At 42.0% G+C, this 27445-nt stretch overlaps 1 protein-coding gene across 2 annotated transcripts; it reads right to left on the reverse strand.

The window, feature by feature from the left end:
* Positions 1 to 658: 658 nt before the first annotated feature.
* Positions 659 to 27044, reverse strand: mgab (MAX dimerization protein MGA b). 2 transcript variants are annotated; one of them, XM_026142382.2, is made up of 22 exons: positions 26455 to 27044; positions 23379 to 24580; positions 20841 to 21294; positions 20581 to 20686; positions 20199 to 20312; positions 19970 to 20086; positions 17306 to 17419; positions 16724 to 17129; positions 14940 to 15117; positions 14518 to 14746; positions 14205 to 14377; positions 13825 to 14020; positions 13510 to 13739; positions 12518 to 12763; positions 11992 to 12253; positions 7092 to 7711; positions 6678 to 6775; positions 6544 to 6589; positions 6253 to 6411; positions 3895 to 4006; positions 3003 to 3686; positions 659 to 2903 (listed from the first exon to the last, which is right to left on the reverse strand). In XM_026142382.2, exons 2-22 carry the CDS (start codon positions 24542 to 24544, stop codon positions 2035 to 2037), a joined length of 6579 nt encoding a protein of 2192 aa, XP_025998167.2. In that variant the 5' UTR covers positions 24545 to 24580; positions 26455 to 27044; the 3' UTR covers positions 659 to 2034. The 2 variants fall into 2 exon arrangements, with proteins under 2 accessions (XP_025998167.2, XP_025998169.2); XM_026142384.2 differs by lacking the exon at positions 19970 to 20086.
* Positions 27045 to 27445: the final 401 nt, after the last annotated feature.

Below are 27445 nucleotides of genomic sequence, written 5' to 3' on the forward strand. Positions count from 1 at the left end.
GACAGAACCAGGAATAATTCATTAAAGCGCAGAGGAGAGGGACAGCTCATGAGCAAAAACAAACCACACTAACACAGTGGAGGTGATGTTAAGGGCCTGTTTGGGTGCCTGTGGAACAGTTCAGTCAGTGTTCATTGATGATGTGACTGGTGATAGAAGCAGCAGGATGGATTGTGACATGTACAGGGCAACAATTTCTCCTCGGATTTAGACAAATGCTGCAAAACTGATCAGACAGACTTTCACAAGGCAAACAAATTAGATATTCTTCAATGGCCAAGTCAGTCACCTGATCTCAACCTAACAGAGCAGGTTTGCAGTTCTTACAAAAACTGAATGCAGAGACCCACAAATGAGCAATAAGTGAAGGTGGCTACGGTAAAGGGCTGACAGGGCATCTCGAGAGAGGAACCACAACAGTAATTGGTGATCTCCAGAGATTGTACCTCAGGTGGTTGTTGACAGTTTGAACGTTTATTCATAAAGATCTCAAAAAATACTTTTTAATCCTCTTGAATTTAAGCTTAAAGTCTGCACTTCAATCACATCTGATTTGATTTAAATCCAAGGTGTTGGTGTACAGACAGGATTAGTTCATAATATGTAAAGACAAGATGAAATACCTTCCCCCCCAAAAAAAAGTTATTTGTGACAGATGTCTGAAAACAAGGAACACAAACGGTTTTATTTCCAAGAAGAGATGCCGTTACATCACCATTCACATGAAATCAGCCACATTTTGGCTTGAAGACATCAAACAAAGCAAAAATGGTGGTATTTTAAGTGAAGGATGGGACAATAAATGCATTGAATTCACTCAGACTGAGATAAGATAACCAGTGTTTCGATATCATCCAAAGACAAACTGTTATGCAATTAAAAAAAAACCCCCACAATATTCACAGAATCTATTTACATTAGGTACACGTCTACCACAGCTACACGTCTTGCATCGCTTCCAAAACATCAGGTTTATGTGTACTGACTTATTCAAAGATGACTTTATAATGCTGATTTAATGTGTTACGTTACAGGTTAATGCAAACAGGAGACAACACGGGTGATTTCTACCAAAAAAAACATTTAAAGTGCAACTACTGATGAGCTTTACTGCATTAGTAACAGATTAGTAACACATTATCTAGCACCCATTGAAAAATTACACCTTTTAAGACGTGATAGAGTTAAAGCTGTGCATCATCCAGCTGGGAACAGACACTCAGCTTACATTGTAAGGCTTAAAATGCTGGATCGCAGAACATATCTGTATAGTTTTATTTTGCATAAGAGAGTTCAGTGAAGAATCGCTCAAAGTTAAACATAATTCAAATACATCTCGATACTCCACCTAAAAGTTGGTCATATTTAAAGATCATTCATTGCTGGAAAATATTGATATCAAAACTGATTCATTTCATGAATACATTCAGCAGGTCTCTTAATGCCGTTTTATCATTTATACAAAAAAAAATAAATCAGCCTTTCTCTACATTATGAAAGAAGTCCACTGAGTTCAGAAAAGAGCAGCAGTTATTATCCGTGGCCCTGATCCTTTGGCTTTTTCAGACAGGCACATTTGGTGACACTTTCATTGACACACGTGACTCGAGCTGCCAATATCAGCAGAAAGCAGAGAAACTTCAAGTAAGACTGTGAAGATGATGTTAGAAAAAGATGCTGCATCCTTAGTTCATTTACACACAAATTAGTCTTTTACAACCAGCTTCCCAGAACAAAAACTCCTGCTTCAATCAACTGTGCCCATGTGAGAATAGCACAGAGGGCAGGTGGATGCACCCTTACCTGCTTGGTCCCAGGCAGCGCCTTCACTTAAACCTAACAATGAGAAGGTGTCTGAAGCAAACCGCCTCCTGCCGTGTTGTACATGTGAGAAGAGACGACTTTCACAAAGGCTCCGATGTGATTCGGAGTCCAGAGTTCACATGTGAAGACATCTTTAGTCATGAGTGAGATTTCAGTGTGAGACTCTCAGAGCGTAGATTCGTTTTTGTAGTGAAAGGACGTTTGTTACAACTATGCAAATTCTAGGTCAGGTTCCAGTTCTTTTTCTACGTCTATCCAGGACCGTTTCTTTGCGCTGGGGAAGTCTTTTCCTAAAGCACCGCGTGTTAAAGGCCTCGACGTCTTGGTGGTAGGGCTTTCAGTTGCCTTAGCGGAGGGATTGCATTTAAGTTTCTTAGAGCTGGATCTGAGGGGACTACTTGCAGGACGCTTAACTGGTGCCGACTTTCTTTTCGGAGGCCTTCCTCTGGGTCGTTTGACTGGCACAGGAATATCTGCTACTTTACCGACATTGCCTGCGAGGCCCTCAGCTTCCTTCTTGGTCTCTTCCAAAGTAATTTTTTTACTTTGTTTCTCTTCAAGCAGCACAGATATTTCACTTTTGCTGACACATTTATTGGTCTCTTCTATCACACTACACTTTTCCTTTTCACCCACAGCAGTACTTGCAGGGTTCCTTCGAGGCCTGCCCCTTCCTCGACGGGCTTCTGGAAGGCTTGGATCGGCCTCGGACTTGACAGAACACACACGATTAAACCTCAAGTGGGCAGCTGGAAGAGTTGTGCTCATGCCTGCACCTGTGCTGCCCTCAATGTTGTTTTCTGTAGCTTTAAGATCCACTGAAGGCACAAACATTGATTTGTTAAGGGTGGCAAGCTCAGCCTGGGGGGAAATTACACCCGAAACTTTCGAATCGGAATCTGAAGATGCCGTTTTGCTCTTGAGGTTATGCCCAGTTTCCGAATCCAAAGGCAGGTCTGATGCAGATATGGTAGCGTCTGATGGCTCAAATAGCTTCATCTTAGCTGAAGAGCTAGCATCACCTTCCTCTTCATTCTTCCTGGGTTTCATGACCATGAGTGTATAGAAGCCTTGGCCAACTGTAAGATAAAAACACAAACATATGCAATAATATTATAGTAACACATTTAAATGGAAGATAATTTAAATTTGGTATATTAACTGATCAAAGTGCTTACTTGGTTTCAGACATGAGGGAAGTATGAGCCTGCCAGTCTTGGAGCGAATAAGAGGAAGAGCCAGAGGCTTTGGAGTGTGAACCTTGGTGCTGGTGCAGTTAGCTGTTGGGGATACAGGTGAGGCTCCTTCTTTGGCTGTGGGGGCCTGAGGTGAAGCTTTACCGGGCGGGTCTTGAGACTGCTGATCTGTTTGGGAACTGGAAATGTGGGAACCAGTAGCCTGGTCTGGCTCTCCAGAAACTTTCTGTTTGACTTCTAAGTTTGATGGAGACTTTTTCTCTTGGACTGAGGCCACATGGTCACCTTGCTCAATTTTCACCTGGGACTGGGGTGCAGCGTTCGCAACCTGAGCTGGAGAGGATACCAGCAGAGGCACAAGTTTAGATACAGGTGTCTTTGGACAGGATTCAGTTGGAGCTTTTCGCATGAGAGGCTGGAGCAGGGTTATCATCGTTTTTAAATTGTGTGGAGTTGTGGCTGTGTTAGCCTGAGAAGGAGCCCCGACGTCAGGCTGTACTGAAGATGAGGGCGTGGGGTTAGACTTGGGAGCACTGGCTTGTAGTAAAGCGGCTCTGGACTGTAGCAGGTGGGAAAAGAAAGGCGTCCACTTCACCGTCTTCTCTTTCCTTTTCTGTTTTTCGCACACCTCCTTTAGTTTGTGCCTGATCACATTTTGAGACTTTCCTAAAAATGTTATATTTGAAAAAACAGAAAGTTAGTGACAAGCAGATCTGCTGGCGATCAAGTCTCTATGTTGACACAAGAGCAGGATGTCGTACACAAGTGCTGGATAGCAAGCTTCGAGTTATTCTCCATGCAAACTCAGTGCATTCAAACAGTACAAAAACCAATACAGGGCAAGAAAAGGTGCATTAACACAGAGTGTACATACCAGACAACTGAGAGAGTGTCTCTACATAGCCCGACTGTATCTGCGTCAGCATCTTCTTTGCCTGTTCTAGATGTTTGGAGGTCCTAACCAGGCTCTGAATTTCTTTCTGGGCCTAAAAAACACAAAATGGCAAAAACGAGTGTTGACGGTGAGGCCAAAAACTCACACCTACAGATCTGCGAAAAAGTGTTTGCCCCCTTCCTGATTTCCTATGTTTTCATCAAACAAACTTAAATAGTTGACAAAGACAACACAAGTAAACACAAAATGCAGTTTCTAAATGAAGGTGTTTATTATTAAGGGGGAAAAAAATCAAAACCTACATGACCTGGTGTGAAAAAGTGATTGCCCTCTAGACCTAATAACTGGTTGGCCCAGCCTTAGCACAACAACTACAATCAAGCGTTTGCAGTAATTGGCAATGAGTCTTTTACAGCGCTGTGGAGAAATTTGGGCCCACTCATCTTTGCAGAATTGTTGCAATTCAAGCACATCGGAGGGGTTTTGAGCATGAGTTGCCTTTTTAGGGTCATGCCACAGGATCTCAGTCGGATTCAGGTCAGGACTTTGGCCCGGCCACTCCACAGTCTTCATTTTGTTTTTCTTAAGCCAATCAGAGGTGGTATTGCTGCTGTGTTTTGGGTCACTGTCCTACTGCAGAACCCGTGTGTGCTTCAGCTTGAGGTCACGAACAGCTGCTCGGACATTCTCTTTCAGGATGTTTTGGTAGATGGCATTTTGCTGAGGCAGCTAAACACCCCCAGACCATTACACAACCACCACCATATTTTACTGTTTGTATGTTCCTTTTCTTAAAACACCTTCATGTTAGTTTGACACCAGATATAATTGGATACACACCTTCCAAAAAGTTCACCTGTTGTCTCATCAGTCCAGAGTTTGTTTGTTTTTTTCCAAAAGAGGCAAAACTAAGATGATCCTTTATGTTCTTTTTGCTCAGCAAGAGCTTGGATGAGGCGTCCCTGGGCTCTTGTGTAATCTTGGTTGATTGGTAATTCCAGGGTAGGTTTACCATTTGTGTGCTTCGCTGGAGTCCCACAGCTTTAGAAATGTCTTTCTAACCTTTTCCAGACTGCGAGATCTCAATTACCATGTTTCTCATTTGTTCCTGAATTTCCTCGGATCATGGCATGATGTCTGGCTTTTGAGGATCTTTTGGTCTTCTCCGCTTTGTCACACAGGCTCTATTTAAGTGATTTCTTGATTAACTCATTCACTGCCATTGACGTCTATAGCCGTCAATTGCAGTGAATGAGTCAATGGGTTTAACTCATTCACTGCCAATGGCTGGCAGTGAATGAGTTAAGAACAGTTATCAGGCCTGGGTGTGGCGAGAGAAATTGAACGCAGCCTTCCAAAGATGTGATTACCACAGTTATTTCTTGGGCCATGTAAGTTTACATTTTTCCCCCCTTAATAATAAACACCTTTATTTAGAAATGGCATCCTGTGTTTATTTGTGTTATCTTTGTCTAATATTTAAATTTATTTTGTGATCTAAAACATTTAAGTTTGAAAAACATACAAAAACATAGAAAATCCGGAAGGGGGCAACCAAACAAATGTTTAAACAAGTCTGAGTAAAGATTAAAAAAGAGAACTTTCTTTTGCTGAATATGGGCCCATAAAACCAACCAACCAACCAACCAACCAACCAACCAACCAACCAACCAACCAACCAACCAACCAACCAACCAACCAACCAACCAAACAAACAAACAAACAAAAAAAACCCTAAACTAAAAAGACTTCACTGTAAAACTGATTTTTTAAAACGTTTAAAAAATGTAAAAACTAAACCACAAGTGTGTCATATTTAAGGAGAATTTGACCCAGTAAAATTAATTAACTATCACCATATAATTTTTCCTCTGCAAGCTTCCTTTACTCTTATTTTTATTTGTGCTCTGTGACCACATGTGCGGCCCATGTATTCCTTTCAGTGTAGTGGCTTCTGAATCTAAATGTGACAGTTGTGGGATTCGTTTTCTCATGTTGGTGGCATAAGATGAAGGGGACAACCTGAGGGGGGGGGGGAGACGGTGCTACATATATATGCAAAGGTCTGTACGTGCTAGCAACAATTTACAAGTTTACAAACTCAAACTGATTCGGACCAGAGGAAACTCCCACATGTTTTTCCATTGACAGGAACTCAAATCTACGTTTATCTTTCTGGACAACTTAATGAGAACATGACCTTGTTATTGTGATAAAAAGTATTAAAAAGTAGTAGAAAGTGCACACAACCTTCAGTGGAATTACATTTTCCCATTAGTTGTCTTGCAGTTTCCACTTTAGCTAACCAGAAGGAAAAATGCAGCATGCAGAACTAACCAATGACAGGAGGCGGAGCCTGGGAGCTCTTGGGTCACTCCGTAGGACAGCCTGGAGTTTATCGAAGAGGTTTCGCTGTTCCGATCTTCTCAGCCGTTCTAGCACTGTGTGGTTCTCGCGCCTCTTTTTGGTTTTTGTCTCACCACAATCAATGAGATCCTGGAGGAGATGCAGTGAAAACTCAAAACACACTATACATACTGCCTTATAATACAAAGAACTGTGTTCCTACTATAGCTATATAAAGTGAGGGCAATTAAATATGGCGGTCTAAGCTGGCGCTTGTCTTACCTGGGAGTCGAGTTCCAAAAACGATCCCAAATCTTCTCTGGAATCTCTAAATGATGATAAACAAATTTCAGCTGTGACGGTAAATAACAATTTTATGCTTTAATTTCAACATCCAGATGTTCATTTTTTATTACCGTGATTGCAGTACTCCCTTGGAAAGAGCTTTCTTCAGTTTAGCGATGGCCATCTGTTGTTTCACTTCTTCTACAGTCTCAACATCCACCGTCTCATCCTGAAGACAACATCATTCATGATGAGCTTTTTCAAACAACGTCAGGATTAGGCCGACTACTTTTTCATATTTTCTAAAGCAATTGAGTGTTTTTATAATTAGAGTTAAAGATGAACCAATTTGAATTTTTGCACCCAGTTTAAATTTTACATGTATTTAAAGTTGGACTGATTTGTTTCTATGAGCTGACAGCTGATTTTTTTATCTTTACATTTATAATAAACCATTGTCCACTTACAGTTTAGAGGGCCTTCCATTAAAATAAATCACTAAGCACTCAAAGAAAATAAAAAACAAGTGTAATTCTCAAACTTACATCTTCGTCTCCCTCTCCTTCACTGTCTGATGAGTAGGAACTTGTGTCTGAAGCGATGTCTAGGTTTGATTCTGCCTGCTTGCCGTTGGCCTCATCGCCCTCGTCTGACGGGATCTTCCCATCACAAACCAGCTCAGGGGAGGAGCCGGGCTCTGCTAATTTGCTGCTTAAAGAGCTCTTGACTGCGTTCACTGTGTCCGCAGCAGGACACCCAGCTGCACCGTCTTTTTGTAACAGGACATCATTGTTCGCCATGTTTGATGCTTTTAGATGTCCTGACTGTTGTGCTGCATCATCAGCTCCGGGCGCTGGGAGCTGAATGAGGGTAAAGCCCCCGGGCAGGGAGACACCAGGTAGCTTCTGTCCTCCGGTGCCCTGGTTGGACGGAGGGCAGATCCTGAAAGAATAGGTTCCACTCTGTCCTAAAAAGCTGGGGCTTTTCAGTGATTGTGAGACGGTGAGCGAGACAGGCGAGGAGGAGGAGCTGCTCTGGAAGGAAGAGTCTGAGTTGTGTTGGCCTGAGGAAAGTGATTGGACAGAGCTGATGTTGGATGATTTCTGTGACTGTTGCCCCAATGAGATGCGTCCCTTGCTCTGGAGGCATGGAGGGAATAAGAAAACTGAAAAAAAGAAAAAACTAGTTCAGCATGATGAGATGATAATATTTGCATTATTTTAACAAAACTGTGTTTTTAGCGATACATGTTTACTTCTATTCTATTTGATTAAGCTGATGTCACTTCTTGAGGTTCATCTACCCTCTATCAATTCTAATGCTTTAACAAATCATCTGGTCCTTACCACAACTTAATGTTATATAAATACAACCCCAGCTGACATCTTACACTGTCCTATTATTTATTCAACAAAAATTAAGCTAAGAAGGAAAAGCAAACTAAAAAGTACTCTTTTACTGCTTCGATCAAAACTAAGAGAAGAAGCCATTTGCTGATAACCAAAGGCACTTTATTAACAGATCATCAGTAAGGTTGAGCACCTCTATAAAAGCAGAAGGTTTGGTAGTTTGCAGGTCTAGCGCATTCACAATTCCAAGGAGGAGAGACATCAGCAATCACCTTAGAGAACCAACTGTTCCCCATCAGTCTCTGATGGCTTAAAAGACCATGATTCTACAGTAAGAATGATTATTTACAAGTAGAAAACATCAAAGACAGCTGTCAATCTTTCCAGGGGCCTGTTCTTCGTACGTCGCTTACTACATCCAAGATCAAATGACACATCCAAGACCAAACTATCGCGCTAACCGTGAGCTCGCTAATCCGGTTCCCCGAACACACCTGCTGTTGACGATTAGTACAGCTGGACGCAGTAATGTGACATCACTGGGTGTCGTAAAAGGCGCTACGCATCGATAGTAGAAACATTGATCGGCAACCTGCTGATTGGTCGGCGAAAATGTCGAAGGAGCGCGCTCGGTATTTTCCGGCAGCAGAGCAAGAACTCTTGATTGAGGGATTTCAGGAGTTTCAGAGTTTAATTAAAACGCAAGAGAACACTGCAAAGGCTGCAAAAGCAAGGAGAGAGGGCTGGCAGAAAGTTGCTGACAAATCAAACTCGTAGGTAATTTAATAATAATAATAATAATGGATTGGGTTTATATAGCGCTTTCCAAGGCACCCAAAGCGCTGTACGATACCACTATTCATTCACTCCCACATTCACACACTGGTGGAGGCAGCTACGGTTGTAGCCAGGCTGCCATATCGCGCCATCGGCCCCTCTGGCCAACACCAGTAGGCGGTAGGGTAGATCTATCATATGACACTATATTGTCCAATATCATATGGCATTATATTATATTATAATATGTTATATTATATCCCCTTTCACATTAGAGCCACAACAGGACCCACAAGAACATGGGAACAAGTAAAAGTGAAATACAGGAGTATTCTACAGAATGGTAATATATTGCTCTTATATTGCTTTTCGTCTCTTGGCAAGGTAATACAGGCCTGTAATAGTCTGTTTGTTTGTTCATAACAGCAACCAAGAAAAGGGCAGAGCAAAAAAAGACAGGTGGTGGTCCTGCACCCCCTCGTCAACAAGTTGGTTAAGTAAATAATACCCTCATGGGAATATCGATATCTCTCAATGAGCACACTGTCGCGCTGAGCTAAAGGATCCTGTCTATCCCGCAATATACGCTGAATTCTGAGGACTCTCCTTATCAATCTTGCACCTTCCGCAATGGGTTGGTCGCGTATACGGACAGGACATGGCTGCGACAGGCTTCCCAAATCCACCTTCGCTTTTATAGCCGTGGTCTCCCATCTTGATTACACGAAGTAATTTACAATTACTACTCTGAAATATGAATTACATCTGTAATAATCACATACATGTAATAGAATGTTAATAGTACATTTCCCTTTTTTAGGAAATGACCTGTATGTATCTGTGTGACATCAATAAAAGGATCAAGTGCTGCATTATCTTTAGTTACATTGATGTTATTTATTTATGGTGAAACAGTGGTGGAATATCGCTGTTGCTTTCGTATGAATGACGCGGGCATACCTGCGTGGCCGCGATCTAATCCTGTTTACATAAAGTAAACCTGCTCCCGAGCAGGTTTACGCTTACGGCTCTGTTGCTATGACAGCAAGTCCCGGATGAGCTTCGAAGAACCGAACGATCCAGGATCACGCGAAATCGTCAACAATCTAATCCAGCTAACTTACTTAGCGAGGTACGAAGAACAGGCCCCAGGAGTAGATATCTCAGAAAATTCACCCTAAGGTCAGACTGTGCAATGATCGGAGAAACTGCAAGTAGTTCATGACAGTACAACAAATACTGTCATGGCTTGTTTGGGAGGGTTGTGGTGAAAAAGGATTTTCTCTCTAAAAAGAACATGGCAGCACAGCTCAAGTTTGTGAAGTTGCATCTGAACAAACCACAAGGAACAATGGGAATGGAAAGATCAAAGTGGAGATGCTGATTGTCATAAACCACAGCACCATGTTTAGCCTAAACCAAATACCAACTGACAAGCATGGTGGTGTAGGGGTGGTAATTTGGTATTGTTTTGCAGGAATTGGAATTGAGAATCGGTTCTTGTAGAGAACTGGAAAATAGTGGATATGGACATTATTTTATTTTCATTGCACAAAAGGCTGAGAGTGCGATTGTAAAGTGGAGACTGCTCTAGGACAGAAACAAGCCACTGCTGAACTTCAACAGGTAACAAACTGATGACCTCAGTTTCTACCGGCTCATGTTTCTACAGTAGAATCACCATGACAACCGCTTTAAAATCTGTACTGGTTTTCATCTTTGACTTGTGCTGTCGGCTTTGTGTACGTACCTAAATACTAAGAGAAAGATCACACTTGTCCTCATCGGGATAGGTATTTGTGTTGGTGTGTGGGGTTGTAGCCTGTATGTTTATATTTTTAAATGACAGTTATGAGACAGTGTGTTTCAGATCATTTTAGAGAGTAACATGAAAGCAACGTAACGAGTAGTATAACGACTGTTTTTATCGTGGGTGTAATTAACTACCGTACTGCATTAGTTTTAAGAAAAGTGTTCTGCATATATGCAATAATTACTTTAAAAAAAAAAAAAAAGAATGACCCCAACACTGATCACAACAAAAATCTCCAAAATTCACAAAGATTTGAACACTCAGCATGTAATTAATTTGCATAAATGTAATGTCTTTGATACGCTGCTTAGAGGTGATGGTGACTCAAAGTGGAGCCAATGAGAATCAATAAGGAATCGGAATCGCTAAATTCTTATCAATTCCCATCTCTACACAGGACCTGAGTGCTTTGGAGTCACTAAGTCAACCCTGAACTTCTCTGTATACCAAAGTATTCCAGAGTCAAACGTGAGGCCATCTGTCTAACAGCTAAAACTCGGCCAAAACTGAGTCATGCAACAGGACAATGATCCCCAGCACTGTCATTTACAGCAGAATGACTGAAAACAAAAAAATCAGGGTGTTGCACTAACCCAGTCAAAGTCTAGACCTCAACATGATTGGATCGCTGTGATGGGAACTTAAGAGAGCTGTGCATAAATGAATGCTCAATGAACTGAAGCAACACTGTAAAAACGAGTGGGGCAAAATTCCTCCACAGCAACGTGGGATACTGGTAAAGACACACAGAGATCAATTACTTCAAGTTACTGTATGATTGGGTGTACTTAGCTTTTCACACATATTTCTGCTATTCATGTGAGGCGGTATTTCAGAATTTTATAGCCTGGTAAGAATCAAATGTTTTATTATGCACTAAATCTCGGACATAAAAGTGGTGGACTTTTTTCACATGACTATACTAAAAACAGATTTAGCTTCTGCTCAGCTAGAACACGTGAAAAACCACATTTACTAAGAGCCTTTCCAAACACACTGTCCTGTTTTTCAGCATCACGTCCTTTAAGACGATGATAAAGACAGCGAATATCTTAAGCACGCAGTTACAAATTGCTTCACAGTTTGAATAAAAACAAACCTCGTGCATAGTATCTCTATTGGTTTATATGCACACACACTTACATGCAAGTATTCGGTGTGAATTACAGGAATGGGTGATGAACCAAGGAAAAGCTAAAATGAGTTTTCAGCAGTCAAAAGGCAAACCGCTGATTTAACCGACGTGATGGGCTGAGGAAGTGAGTTTCAAAATTTAGCCGCTACAACCTCAAAAGCACAGTCAGCTCTAGCACTGCTGCAGAAAAAGGACCTGAACCATTTAAGGCTTTGTATGTGATTTTTAAATGAATTCTGATTTTCACTAGAAAGCCAGAGAAAGGGAAGAACAGGCAGCACATTTAGGAGGTGGTAGTTTTGAATAAAGCAGATCAGGTATGTAAAACAAAGTGCCTCTGCTGTGGTCTAGCAACAGAGAGACAAGCTTACCTGGTGACGGCGTTAGTGTCTTCAGATCAGTAGTTTTCCTTGCAGCGATACTTGGACTGACTAATGAGCTTGCAACTTTTACGGTGCCAGTTTTTGGAGTGCTGGTTTTATGTGTAGAGTCTGATTTCTGAGAATTTTTCTGAGGAACATCAACTGAAGCATTTAGTCGTCCTGTGACGTAGGCAGCAAGGCGGTTAGCTGGATGCAAAGATCCCATCTTTCCAAGCTGCAGTCTGGCCTGATTGTAGGATTTGCCATTTACCTGCAGTGGAAGGAATGCATATGTATATTTTAGAAAGTATCTGTATATTTCAGCTGGTGTAGCTGTGTGTTTGTTAGTCCTTAAATAGCCACACACTGTTATCTTTTCCAAAGGATAAATCCAATTACTGAATGCAAATCACATTTTTTCCCCCTTCAACATCCAAACCTCAGTGCAAATTTTTTCCAGTGACAATCTGTAACGGAGAATTTAAAAATTCCCAGGCACATGGATGTATTTGATCCAACTTTACAAAGCCCTTACCTGTATAAGTCCAGGTGCTTGGTAACCAGCAGGTTTTCTCTCGGCTCTCAGCGTTCCTGCAGGCATCACTCCACTCAGAAAGGGTGTCACTCCAAACCACATCTGCGGCTCTTCGATTTGGCCATCTTCCTCCTCTGCATCAGTGTTCTCATCAAGGCCTTTACTGGTATGCATTTCCTCATCACTGTCACATTCATCATCATCATCATCACAATCACTGGCTTTTGATGGTTTGCTAATTTGCACCTATAGAAAAAAAAAGTACAGAACTGTAGAGAACGCCGTACATCACGTCATCACACGAAAAAGCAACAAAGCAAAGAAAGTGAGGACAAATGTTCCAACAGTCAAAAGCAGGATTATTAGGCACCCAACAGATAGCAGCCACTGAGGAAGCCACTGCAACATGGGAAGTGCCCAAACAGTAGTAACCACAAGGACCATCTGAGGCCATCTTCCAAAGCTGGTCAAACTCAATAGATGCCGATGTTAAAATGTCAGACTTTAAAGCAGAATCAGTTTAATTTTCTTTATATTGCACCAAATCACAACAACAGTCGCCCACTTAGCTCAGCGGAATTAGCAGGCAACCATATGCCGCATGGCTGAGAGCGACCGGCCCGGGTTCGAATCCGACATGCAGCCCTTTGCATGTTTTCCCGTCTCTCTCGCCTTCTGCTTTCCTGTCACTCTTCACTGTACCCTTTCAAATAAAACCGTAAAAAGGCCCAAAAAATAAATACATTTTTGGTTCTGTAGCTAACTACACCCAAACTGTAAAGAGTGATTTTTTTTTCAAAAACCCATCCATTTAAACAGCATTAAGGGTTATTATAGGCATGGTAAGGTGTGAGCACACATAGCCTGCACATATTGTTTGTACTGCCTAATACAACTAAATACAACTGCTCCTGAGTTTAGGCATCAAAACATGATTTCACAATCCAGTGGGTAACTCTTTCTAATATAGTCTATACCCAAATCTTCAGTACCTGGTAGGTGACGATGGAGCCGCTGGGCTTCCGCATAATGATCTTGCTGATTGGCCAGATGCGGTAAGGACCAATGTAGAAACGCTGGGAAAGCTGATCACGATTCATCCGCTGACATAAAGCCTCCAGGATCATCCTCTGGTCGTTCTGCCACCGACACACTGACTGGATCTGTATTTGCTTCCTTGCTCCTACTTCACTACATGCAGTTTCCTGAGATGCGTTTTCACCTGGAGGTTACAGGGAAATATGTTTTTAAACAACTACAAACACCTTTAATATCCCACTTCACTACAGTGCAGCTATTTTTCTTACCTGCTTTGTTGACAGTTGGTAAAGTGCTGTAGTACTTGTCAGTGGTTTTTTGTGGTTTTGTTGGGGCGTTTGGTGCAAAGATCTTAGGCTCTATGGTGACTTGAGGAGGCGGCTTGCTATTGAACTCTCTTACACGAGCACATGTCATCATGCTCTCCAAATATTTATACACTGGATCCTTGTCTTCTTCACGTATCTGCAATGAAGATTTTAGTCTCTTTTTAATGAGATTACAGGACAAATTGTAAACAAATACAAAGAAAAACTTATTTGCTTTGTTTTTTGCAATTGACAAACTTAGCAATTATCAATATGGCAAAATAACAATCTTCAGCATCAGCATTTAATTAAAAAAAAAAAAAAAAGCAATTTTATTTTACCGGTTGTGGAAATACACTGTTGCGTCTTTGGACCTTTGGTGTAACCACATGGAGGGGTGCAATTTTTGGAACAAAAACTGCTTCTGGATCCTCATCACTGCCATTACGCTTCCACAGTTTATTAGCATGTGAGCCTTGGCGAGGCTGGACCACATGTTCCATATTAGTCATCGCTGGGGAGGGCAAAAAGTATCTCATTAACACTTGTGACCAAACTGAGCAAAGAAAGACTCTGAAAGACTGCGGTCAGAATCAGGGAAAAAATCGTCAACAACACACAAATGATACTGAAATAACTTGAACTCGATCTTACAGTAAACAGGATGTTCTTGGCTCTCCCCTGTGGACGTCTGCTTAGTGATCTTGCGTTTGAAGCAGGCACAGCCAAACATGCATTCAGGCCGCCTGCAGTGGAGATGGCCTCTGTTCAGGTGCTGCAGACTGGAACACACACAGCCGAGTCTGCAGAACTCTTGACCACATTCAGGTCCAGCAACTTTATTTGGAGAAGGGGGCACTTTCAAGATCTGGCTGGGCTGCGTCTGGTTAAAATGAGAAGTGAGAGTCATCAAAAGAGTTTGAAAAATCACTTTGTGTGCTTTTCTTTAATGTACCTCCTTTACATTTGATATTATAAAAGCCAGGGAGACTTTGAAAAACATCACTACAGAATGAAACAATGAAGTCGTCACTGACATTCCTACACTTCCTGCAGAGGACAAACATGCTACATACCTGTTTTGTCAGTAACACAGTCAGAGCAGCTGACAGCCTCTCTGTAGTCAGCTGTGTTCTGCTGAAGCCCTGGTTCAAAGCTGCCGTCTCCATTTCCAGCAGCTTGTGCTGGAACTTGGTGAGCCCCGAAGGTTTGGACATCGGCCCCTGGTTCTGACCAAAGCTCATCTCTGACAACCTGGGGAAGAAACATGAAATGAGAAGAATTGTTCATTGAAAAGATGTACTGATGTGAAGCAAAACTACAGCTACAGGACTAATTACAAAGCAAGGAAGCCTATGTATATGCCCGCCAATGTAGTGGTGAAAAGGGGGGTTGCACGATCAATAACTGCAGTCATTTTCACTGGATGTGGCTGGATTTGGATAACCCAAAAACTACAGTATGGGTGAGAAGAAAATGGATGGATATTATAACCTTTGATTAAAAAAATAAATAAAGATGTATAACCACCCAAACAAACTGATAAAAAAAAAAGTGAATGGACTTAAAAAGTGTAAAATAGTTCATGACTCAAAATGTAACATTTTGTTTTTTCCCCCTCTTTCTAATAATTTTATTAATTATATTTCTATAAATACAATTCTAATATCAATTTAATAGATACTATGGATTCTACATTGTTCGAAAACAGTCTACTATAACGCCGTAGTTTTGTGAAACTCATAAACAACTAGTGGAAAAAATACTGATGGCTGTCAGTGTTACCTCTCTGTTGTTGTTGCTACCACTCCTAATAAGCCCCTTTCCATTAGTTCCTACTCAGATCGACTCACGAGTTCGCCATGGTTTTCCATTAGGTCATAGCACCTGGTACCAAGTACTAAAATAGTACCTGCTCGGCCGGAGTTCCAAGTGATCCAAGCAGGTACTAAAATGTGACATCGTCAGACTGCATGCCACCGATTGCCTGGTCAGTGGCATCATTCGATGAGTCATGAGAGTGTCGACCATACAAATTAGGTGCTATTTGATTGTCAAGTCAAGTTGTGGCGAGTCGATCTTAGTAGGTACTAATGGAAAAGTCCCAATCCTAGGTGACTTCCTGCTTTTTTTTCTTTCTTTTTTTTTAAATAGAAAAATTGACCTCTAACTGTGACCTTCAGACCAAGGTCAAACTGAGATTCAAACTCCTCTGGGACTTTTAGCAGATTCACCTATGGTATGGTTTTAAAATCCTACGTAGACAAGTTCTTGAGTTATCCCTTTCACAAACCTGGGTGTCCACACCACCCACCCAACTGTCAGGGTGACGACAATATCCCATCGGCCTTTTATGGCTGAGGGGTAAAAAGCTTTTGGTGGATAAATTGAAGAATAATTTAAAGTGCATTAAAGTCACAAAAGAAAGAAAGTCCTGAGAGTGCAGGTGGAGAGTTGAAATTCACTTTAAGCTGGTAAATGACAAATGATAAAACTTGCATAAAACTTGCAGCTGGGTTTTGAAAAGCATCAACTAATACTAAACCTGTACTGTAGTTACCTACAAAACAATGTAGGTAACTACAGTAAATCAGTATATTTAGAGGGCTTTCATAAATACAAATACAAAAAGTCAGTATCAGTGATCATCGTGGCATTTTTCCCATTTTGAAATGAAAAATCTTTGGTTTTGTTGCATCTATTTTATGAGAAATGTCACCTTAGAGGAATTATAAATTCTTACTATTGCAACAAAGTATCGATTCTCAACTCAAATAACCTTAAGCCACATCAGTAGCCAATCAAATTCAGAACACAAAACATGTGATCAAATGTGACTAAATTTAAAATATATCCTTACCTCTGTGAAACTCCCTGATTCTGGGTATTACTAGAACCACAAGCATCACTCGGCTGCCTCAGCGAGGACGCAGCCTGGAATGTGAATTTAGCTCCTGCTTGATGGGGGGCTGCTGGCGTGGCCAGCGGAGGAGCAGGTGACGTCAGAGCAGAATAGAGCAGTGGTTTGTGGGATAGGGGACAAGGCCTGTTGGCCCCCACCGGGAATTTCGAAGGAGCCTTTCGATGCTTGAGAACGCTGTCCAGGGTCTTTACATAGCTGGAGCTTTTAGCGGGCAGCTGATAGGACACCGAGCCTTCTGGGTTTGTAGAGAAAGCAGCGGCGCGCTCGCTGATTTGCTGAGCTTCGCTTTCCAAGTACTCATCCAACATGTTGCTGCAGAAGGCAGAGAGGTTCTTTTGTAATCCTTTTAGAGAGAAAGAAGAAAGGGACTTTAATTTATTGAGGAAGAATAATGAATCAGACACAAGTACTTTCAGCTGGTTTCAGCTCAGTTAATCTTTTGGTAATTAGAATGACTACACTAATCCCACGGCATGATAAAAGGAACATTGCAGCAACAATATGACGAGCAGCCCTTACCTTCACCGTTGGAAGACGATGTTTCCTTGGCTTTTACGAACTTGTTTTTCCACCCCTTTATTTTCGTCATGTCACTTGTCTTTCCCGTTCTGGAGATGAAGGGTAGTGCCTCATCTGTGCAGCAAACATAATGCCTTTAGTTACAGGTCACAGCACACTATTATGTTTTAACAATGCCAGCCTGAGTTCTGCAGCAGAAACACAAATTTTAATCAGAATTTGATGCCAATTTTATTCTCTTTGCTGAAGAGAAAATTGTACTCCTTCAAGTTCAGCTGTTCTTTTCTTATCTGATCGCCCAAGAGCCATCACCTAATCACTTCTGTCTTGACATTATGCGAAGGTTTAATGTGGCATGACTGACAAACTCATCAAGAAAGATCTGCAACCTCATATGACACACACCCTTTGAAAACCCACACAACAAATCTCAACTTCTAAAAAAGAATCTGAGATTTCCAACTAGCTTTTCGGTCTCTGCGTCATAGCAGCCGATGTCAGCAGTGATGGCTGTCATCACTTTGGCTTGAATGTTTGAAGCTGGTGAAGGGTACAGAGGATGTTTAAAATTCCAGTCAGTACCCGACTCCTTATTACAGGAGTACCGATAAGCACCCGGGGAAATGGTGCTTTTTGTACTTTTGTGAGTTTAATTCATTCCAATAAAGCTGTTAAAACATCTTCTTACAATGCCGCTGCATGTGATCATGTATGAAGTTCTTTACTTTACTGGAAAGAAACAGAAAAGCAGCTAAATTCAACACACCGAATCTTAGGGCCACACTCAGTACTTTAAAAATAGATCTCTAGTTAAGACTGGGAGACTTTCCATGCTTCGGTTTTCAATAATTTGCTAAATTCTCCTAATAAGTGACCAGCAGCACTAAGCGCTTGACCAGTATATTGCAATCAGACACATGAATCAAACTTGCTTTAAATCGAAGAATAAACCATCCATGGCACACCAATTCCCCAAGTTAGTCAATATGAACTGAGTTAGTCTGCTTTGAAGCTAGTGCAAGCTTTCCTAAAAGGCATAAAGAATAAAAAAGTTGTGATAACTAATTCACTGCTCACAGCAGTTATCGTGCCAAATCACAACAACAGTCACCTCGAGATACTTTATATTAGAAGCTAAAGATTCTATAATAAAAGAGAGAAACCTGGAACAATTAGGTGTCGTCTTATGAGCAAGCACTTGGTGAGAGTGGGAAGGAAAAACTCCCTTTAAACAGGAAGAAACTCCCCCAGAACTAGGCTCAGAGAGGGATAGCTGTCTGCCGTAACCAGTTCAGGGGTGAGGAGAGGGGCACGGCACATTTATAAATTTAAAATCCCTTTAAAAGCCTGCTTTACACTAAAATAACATACAATAAATGGGTTCCTGAAAACATCCTGCTGTATTCAGAGTTTTTACATGAAATAACCCAAAAGCAACTAATCGTCCAATCACAGTTCCAGAAATCAGCAGTTTCCAAAAGTTTGACAGAAGACTTAAAAACAGCCACAGCGGATGAGGTCATCTGGGATGTCATTCCAGAGTTTTGGTGCAACAACAGCAAAGCCATGAGCTCCCTTTGAAATAAGCTTTAACTGTGGGATGAGCAGGAGTGATCGAGAGGCGGGCCTCAAAGACCTTTTAAATATTTCTATGACTTTCTAAGATTGGATTCTGTCATGCAGAGGGAGCCAGTGCAAAACTGCTAACACTGGAGTAATAACATCTCTCTTTTTCCAGTCAAGAATCTGGCTGCAGCATTTTGGACTAATTGTAAATGAGCAAGAGATGATTGACTAAGTCCGGCATACATTGCATTACAGTAGTTCAGTTAAGATGCAACAAAGGAATGTATAACTGTTACAATATCAGAAGATTTTAAAAAAAATGTGTCTGGAGGAAACTGCACTTGTCACATTACTATCAGAGACACCTTACCAAACATGCACAAACCTGCTGAGCATGAAGTTTAGATGAAATATTATTAGTGGGCTTATAACTGCGCCAAATGTAGATATAACCACTTGCTGTGTAGCTTTGTGACTGCACCAAGCAGTTGTTAAAAAACGCAGAAAAACTTGTTTTATATAGTATTGATCATATCGATCGTGGCTCAAGGGTTGGGAGTTCGCCTTGTAATCGGAAGGTTGCCGGTTCGAGCCCTGGCTTGGACAGTCTCGGTCGTTGTGTCCTTGGGCAAGACACTTCACCCGTTGCCTACTGGTGGTGGTCAGAGGGCCCGGTGGCGCCAGTGTCCGGCACCCTCGCCTCTGTCAGTGCGCCCCAGGGTGGCTGTGGCTACAATGTAGCTGCCATCACCAGTGTGTGAATGTGTGTGTGGATGACTGAATGTGTAAAGCGCTTTGGGGTCCTTAGGGACTAGTAAAGCGCTATACAAATACAGACCATTTACCATATTCAAGAAGTATAATGTGACTCGCTCTAATTTGCCACTGACATCTCCACCTACTGCATAGGTCACTGTACCATTTAAAGGACTTTTCCGACAAGTCTCGCGTTGATTAGTTTTCTGCAATACTTGTCCGCCTATTTTCTTACTATGACAACAGCATACGACAAATTACTCATAAGATATTGTGCAAAAGAAGCAATCGAAGGACCTCGATCAAACATGCACAAACTGTCAAAGATTCAGCCCAACTTACCACCAGGAGACACAGTGGTGGTCTTGCTGTGTTCTGGAGGTGGTAGTGGGAGGGAAACACCCAAATACTGCAGGTCAATGGACATAGTGAGGTCTAAGGAACTCAACTTCAAGCCCACTGAGAGAAACGGTAAAAACAGTGAGAGTGTTTTGGGTTGTTTTCTTGTGCTTTAGTTTATTTTATAAAACTTAGGTAACAACTTGAAAGACTATGCCCGTTGTATACTCACCCTCCTGCAAGACGGGATGGATAACTTGTCTGTGTTTGTGGACTCTGAGCTCATTCAGCAGCGCAGTCTCGAAACGAGCCATCTTCGCCTCATCGGTCTCTGGATTCACGTTCACTGTCAACACCACAGATACAATTTCAGATTCGGGCAAACAACATTAAAAATGTATATTAAAGATTCCACAATAATATTTAAAGAAAAACAGGGTTTTAATAAAAAAAAGGCACAAAAATATTTATTCCATAGTTTAATTAACTGAAGAGAAAGAAAGAAAGAAAGAAAGAAAGAAAGAAAGAAAGAAAGAAAGAAAGAAAGAAAGAAAGAAAGAAAGAAAGAAAGAAAGAAAGAAAGAAAGAAAGAAAGAAAGAAAGAAAATCCTCACGTTGGTCGCTTGTTTGTGTCGGTGGTGCTGGGGTTGTTAGGGAAGCCGGAGATGCTGACGATGAGGTACTGACCATCTTGTTCCTGACATGAACCTCAAGAGCTTGCTGTGACATAAAAGAGCATTAAAGCTTAAAGATTTATTTGATATCAGGTGGAATGTTGAAGGAACCACTCCTCCCTTTATTAAATGAAACTACACCTTCTGGAAACATGCCGATGTGCTCTGAGCATCCAATGCGATCACTTTCAGTGTTTTACCTTTGAGGTGAACGACACAAACAGCAGGCCTTCTATATCATCCATCTCCGGTTGCATAGCGCCTGTCAGTGATGGGCTGTGGACGACTGTGGAGGAGGCTGCTGCAGTTTTACACTCTCTTCCCCGGGAATTTGACCAACGTCTGTTCATCTTCTTCCTCCTCTTACAGAATCGAGGTGATGATCCAGGGGTAGACGTTAAGGAATTAGCAGTCACAGATCTTGCTTTAGGCGACATCCATACTTTTAAGTCCTGCTGCACCTCAGGGGCTACACTGGTGGCAGCGCTTTCTTGCTTGGGTGCAACAAGCACAAGATCACCAAGAGCATGTTTGCCTCTTATGCAGGGGACATATGGTTCATCTTTTCTAGCAGGTTTAGACATTATGGGCTTCAGTACCAATCGGGTCTCTTGCACATTTGATAGAGAAGCAGAGTCATTTTGACTGTTTGCACTGTAAGACACATAAAAGTTAATATTGGTTATTGATACCAAACAAGTGGATTTAATCATGATCTCAGTGCAAAATCCTTTCATTTGAGGTGGAGCAGCATGTGGCAGTGGCATTTTAATAAGCTGTTTCCAGCTGTTTATCTGGCAATTTCACAAATTCCTACACCTAATGAGGCAGTCAAGTAAGAAATTAATAATGCATGCAATCCAATACAAACAGCTTGCAAAAATGTTCTGATTATTATACTTTTATATTGCATTCAAGACAACTGCAATATTTGTATTATTATATAAAGTATTTCCTCAATTAAATTTGAAGAGTTGCAAAATAAATGAATCAGAACTTGTGCAAATATTCTGAGTTTATACGCTGCAGACGTTTTTTGCAGCGATTCACCGCGTGCTGTTCCACTGTGGTGTATTCTATGTAACACACACACACACTATGAGTTTATAGACTCATCGGCCACTTCATTGGGGAAACCTGTTCACTTGCTCAGTAAAACAAACATCTAAACAGCCAATCGCATGATAGCTACTCAATGCATTTAGGCATGTGGAAATGGTCAAGTCTACCCACTGGAAGTTCAAACCAAGCGTCAGAATGGGGAAGAAAAGTGACTTTGACTTTGAATGATGCATGGTTGTTGGTGCCAGAATGGCTGGTCTGAGTATTCCAGAAAATACTGACCTATAGAGAATTTTCCCACACACCTATCTCTAGGATTTACAGAGAATGGCCCAAAAAAATTGAAAATAATCCAGTGAGTGCAAGCTCTCTGGGTGGAAAATGCCTCAATGATGTCAAAGGTCAGAGGAGAATGGAAAGACTGCTTTAAGCTGACAGGAAGCCAAACACATGCGGAAGAGCATCTCTGAATGCACGACATGTCAAACCTTGAAGCACAACACACTGACTGCCAAGTGCCAATTGGACACTAGAAGCCTGGAAAAACACTACCTGGTCTGATAATTGTCACTGCTCCTGATGGTGGTGTAACGGTCTGGGGATTTTTTTTCTGAGCAGACCAGGGCCGCTGTATTTCACAAATCATCTCAGACTAGTTTCTTGAACATGGCAATGACCAGATCGCAATCCAGCAGAGCAAATTTGGGTGGACGTGCAGCAGACACATCTGCAGCAACTATTACCCCTTTTCCACTAGCACCTACTAGGCTTCGCAAGGCTCGACTCGACTCTGTTTTGGTTGTTTTCCATTACATTTGAGTACAATCTAATGTGCATGTGGTCGTTACAGCAATGCGGCCAAAAGTCCCACGATGTCATTTGTATGCTACACGAATGCCACTACAAAGGAGGACGTTGAAGCAATGGTATACTCGCTGTTTGTATGTCTTTTTGGCAGACTTAGGAAACAAGGTGTTTTTTGTGTAGCCATTTCCCTCATTGTCAAGTTTAAAAAAAATAGTGGTTTGGATTTTCGTAAGGAGACACCCTCATGACTCACTGAACGATGTCACTGAAGGGCCAGTTGGTTGCATGCAGTTTGTTGACGTCATATTTTTAATCACCCAAGACTGCTCGGATCCCCGGCAGAGTAGGTACTAAAAAAATATACCTGGTACTAGATGCTAGCACCTAATGAAAAACCCCAAAAAACAAGTTGAGGTGTGCCAAGCCAAACCAACCAGAGTAGGTACAGTAGAAAGGGGCTATACGTGATACCATCATGCCAATATAGACCAAAATTTCTGAGGAATGTTTCCAGCACCTTGCTGCCATGAAGAATTAAGGCAGTTCTGAAGGATAAGGGGAGTCCAACCCAGTACTAACGAAGTGTAACTAACAAAGTGGTTGGTCAGTTTAGTTGTCTTTAAGTGATCCGTTTGATCATGTAGGATTTTTAGGTCAATTAAATGCATAGAATATAAATGTTCAGTTACTCGTGCACTTATAATTACCTAGACTCCATCACAACAACACAAAAGTATAGCACTCACATAAAAGTATAATAGTTAGTAACAGTGTGTCAATACAAAAAACGCATTTCTCGATTTTTTTTGCTGTGACAACACAGCAATTTGCCAATGTTAAAAAAAAGGAAGAAACAACACAAAACCCACCTCAGATCCAGTACCTCCTCCTGGTTTTCACTGGGTTCGGCAGGTTCGATCACTGTGGGCTGGTATTCCGTCTTCACAATAGCTTGAGCCTCTCTAGCGATTCTGTTCAGACGGGGGTTGTTCCCGTCCTCCCTAAATCCCTTTGCAAACGGGTTGTGATTAATTTTCAGCTGGGTAATCCGAAAGTTCTGATACGTCGTCACAGCCATAAATTCAGTTTGTGGAAAAGTAAAAGTCATGCTTTCATGTCCCATAACTACAGGCTTGTCAGCTGTGGGCATGCCTCCATCTGGAACAGGTATTATGTGAAGCCTAGGAATGTAGCGATGCATGGAGTGTAAGATTATATGACCATCCTGGTCTTGGGAGTTATTGGTCAGTTTGAGCTTGTAGAAGGACACCAAGCTGTTCATCCAATCTGAGCCGCGACAGGGTGAGTAATGGTGTGAAAATGCCCGGATCAGACCTTGGTTTTGATGTTCTGCTCGCCCGGTGACTTCCCATCTGGATGCACTCCAGCGGTACCTGTACTGACCCGATGGGACTATGGACAGGACCAGACTGTACTGCTGATTGGGATCCAGGCCAGTCAAGCGGTATCGGCAGTACGGGAACATGCGTCGGCCCTGCTTAGTGAGAATCATCTCGGTCCCACACTTGTAGAACTGCTTCCACACGTTGTTGTTTTCCAAAACAACACTGACACCTTTGAAGGTCAGCACCGCAGGAAAGTCTTTTTCCATGTCCGTGTTGCCAAATGTGGTCGCGGGCAACGCAGATGACCATGATGTTGATTCAGGCATATTGACGATGCTCGTTTCCGTGCACGTTAGGGAGTCTGATGCGGATGTTATATGCAAGGCTTCTGGGCTTTTTTCAACAGTTCCTTCTAAGGTAGAAGCTGATGTTACTGCAGATTTAGCTGGGCTAGCTTCAGCAGGTGAAGAAACAGCAGCACTGGAATCATTACTCGCCATGGAGACAGCTTTGCTCTCATTCACTGTATCACTAGTGAAATTAGGTCTTGTCAAGGTTGGGAACGGAGGAGCTGAAGAAGCAATGGAAGCAGGAGGAGCGGAGAAGGGCGCATTGAGCATGGTGCCCTTCTCACCTTCCACTGCCTGGTTTTCCTCCATGAGTGGGAGCTCAGAGTCTAAGGCGGACATCACCGGTGGCTCTGATCATCACACTGCATGAGACACCTGACACACAAACAAAAAAAGACAGCGTTATTTGTACGCTATAACAGCATTCACAGATACAACATGTATTACATTGATACAATCTAACCAGCAGAATTTCATTTTAAAGACAGAAAAACAAAATGAAGAACAAATATAATATAAACAATGATCAGAGAGGATGCAATTAGAACTCATCCAAGCAGAACAAACTGTGGCAGGAAGGAAAGAGGAGCCTGGAAAGCTGCACCCAGAAATGTAAAGACTTTGCATTCAGAAATGATTACAACCAAAATGTGCCAATCAACTCAGAGACCGCTGAAAATGTGTGTTTACTTAAAGAAGCCAAACAGGGATGCACCGATGCATCTAAAGAGCAGTGGTTTTTGCTCTTGCTGACTGATATCTGACTGATACTTGAAAAAAGAAGACATTAACCAATGGCGGTTGCCGATGTTTATCTGCTGTACCTCATCAGTTTGTCCCTAAAAATGTTCAAAGATGGCCTGATGGAGAGATAAAAGACTCGTAAACTGTTCAGCTACTTTATTATTGTGAAGATGTGTTTGTTTACCATACACGAAATGGTGAAGTAAACAATAATAACAACAACAAAATATACTGATGTTCACCTCAGCAGATCTCTGTTCAGCACTACTGAGAATTGGCTAATCGCTATAGGGTGTTGCAACAGTAAGTGTTACAAATGACAAGTCCAGCATATACTGGGCTGCTTAAAGACACAGGCATTATTCAAGGCGCTGACACAAGTACTGTGAAATCAAATGAAGACTCGAGATGAATGTAGCTCATCTTAGGTGTAAAGACTTGATATCGTGTCAAAATTAAATGATCTCCGGCCACTAGTTTCTGTGACTGCCGGCTGTTTGAATGTTTTGTAAGCAAACCAGACCAAATTTCAAGACATCTGATCTGCACGAATCATAAAAACGTCCCTTTGTGTTCATCAGGACCATACTGTAAAAATAACAAAATCACTAATCAAGGGGTGTTTTTTTGTTTTGTTTTTCAGAAAGGCACATCCTGTCCCCAAATACCCTGAAAAATAAATTAGAAACTTAATTGGGGACGGAACATAATTTATTTACAACCTTGGGTTATGTGTGCTCCTCTGATGATCTCTAGGTTTTTTATTTATTTTGGTTAAAAATGTAAAACTACATTTAAAAGACCTGCTCTGTCTCTAAAACTGAAGTAAAACTCGTATATTTCTAAATTTTTAACAGACTAATAAGATTATTTTAAACTACATGTTAAATGCTCCTACGCAAGAACTCCTGAAGCCACCATCACACCATTCAAGACGAATACTACAAATATAAACAATCAAAAAGCGCTCAGATCATTTGAACAATTTCTCGTGGCCCTGTGGGGAAAAGTGGACTTTGCATTGCAGGAGACCACTTCAGTATGACTGACCAATGGGCTTCCAGCTCAGGACACGGACGGAAAAACAGCCCTACATTTTAAACAAGGATGAACCACTAACACCGTTTGTACCTTGAAAGCCAAGAGAAATGATCTTGGTCAACGGCACACCAGAAACTATAAAGGTAACCCCTTTTTGTTGTTGTCCTAACCCCCCTCCTCTAATTTCCTAATCACATTGTCACGCCGGCACACGGATGCTTCAAGTCTAAAGGTGTTAAACACCACAACGAGAGCCTAAAACGGCTTATCACCTCCATGTTTACAATATAAACTCCCAGCGTCACTCCCGTATAACTATTTCACTCCCTGCAATAAGAAGCGGCGTTAAGAATTTAAGTTGTTAAACCAGCAGCTCTTTCTTCCTCACACACCGCGGAGAAGGAAGGCCGCCCGCTCCACCACTCACCAAGTTGGAAAAGTTGCAGGTTTCACTAAAGCCTCACCTTTCAGCGTCGCTTCGGTACCTCGTGGCCGACCGCAGCGAGGCAACAGTATCGTTCAGCGGCGAAGCTCCAACTGTTGCACGTCGCCGTCGCCGTTAAAAGGGCCTCGGAGAATCCCTCGAACATAAACACAAACTGGCAAATGGAGGCCGAGAGCCACGCCACTGTGCTCACATCGACCGACCCGAGTGTGCACGCAGTGGAGCCAAAGCGCATGCACACTATCACCCCCCACCTCCACCCACCACCCCCCTCTTCAATGGCGCGTGATTCCCGGCCCGCCAGCTCGAGGGAAGCGGGAGTCCGCCATCCAGGAGATATACATAAATATTTCTTTTCTCTCTCGCTCGTTCTCACCTCGAGCGCGGTCCGCGCGCCGGTAAGGACAACTCTCTGCAAGTTTGCGCGAAAATGTTTAGGATGTGTGATTCGCGCACTGAGAGCAAAGGCGTGACACTTTCTCTCTCTTCCTGTCTGTTTCCTTGACTTCTTCTACCTTTTTCGATCACACTTCCATTCTCACCCTCTCTTAGCCCACACATACACACACACTGTCCTCTCTGCTCCCCCCCCCCCCCTCTCTCTCTCTCTCTCACTCTCACACACACACACATCCGTGCTCTCGAGCTGTGACGTAACACGTTCACCATGGTGGTAGAGATCCAGTAGCCAATGCGCAAGCTCCCAATGGACGACCGGCCAGTTGTTTCATCACGGTGGCAAACGTACGAAAAAAACAAATGAACACTGAAAGTAATTTTGTATCTTTGTAGTATTATGTATCAACATTAATATGTGCAACTGAAATCAGTGGCTCATAAACTATTACCAAATTGACCTTGTCTACAAAAAAGAGCAAGGCTGATTGGCTTTGTTTACGGGACAAGATGGTGGCCAGGAGTTGAAGTTAAGAATAAATATTTGGACAAAAAATAGCATATTGAATTTGCACATATTGAATTGTAAAAAATAATTAAAAAAAGCTGGAAGA

The sequence above is a fragment of the Astatotilapia calliptera genome, chromosome 15 (genome assembly GCF_964374335.1).
Source record: "Astatotilapia calliptera chromosome 15, fAstCal68.1, whole genome shotgun sequence".
In the NCBI taxonomy this organism is placed as follows: Eukaryota; Metazoa; Chordata; class Actinopteri; order Cichliformes; family Cichlidae; genus Astatotilapia; species Astatotilapia calliptera.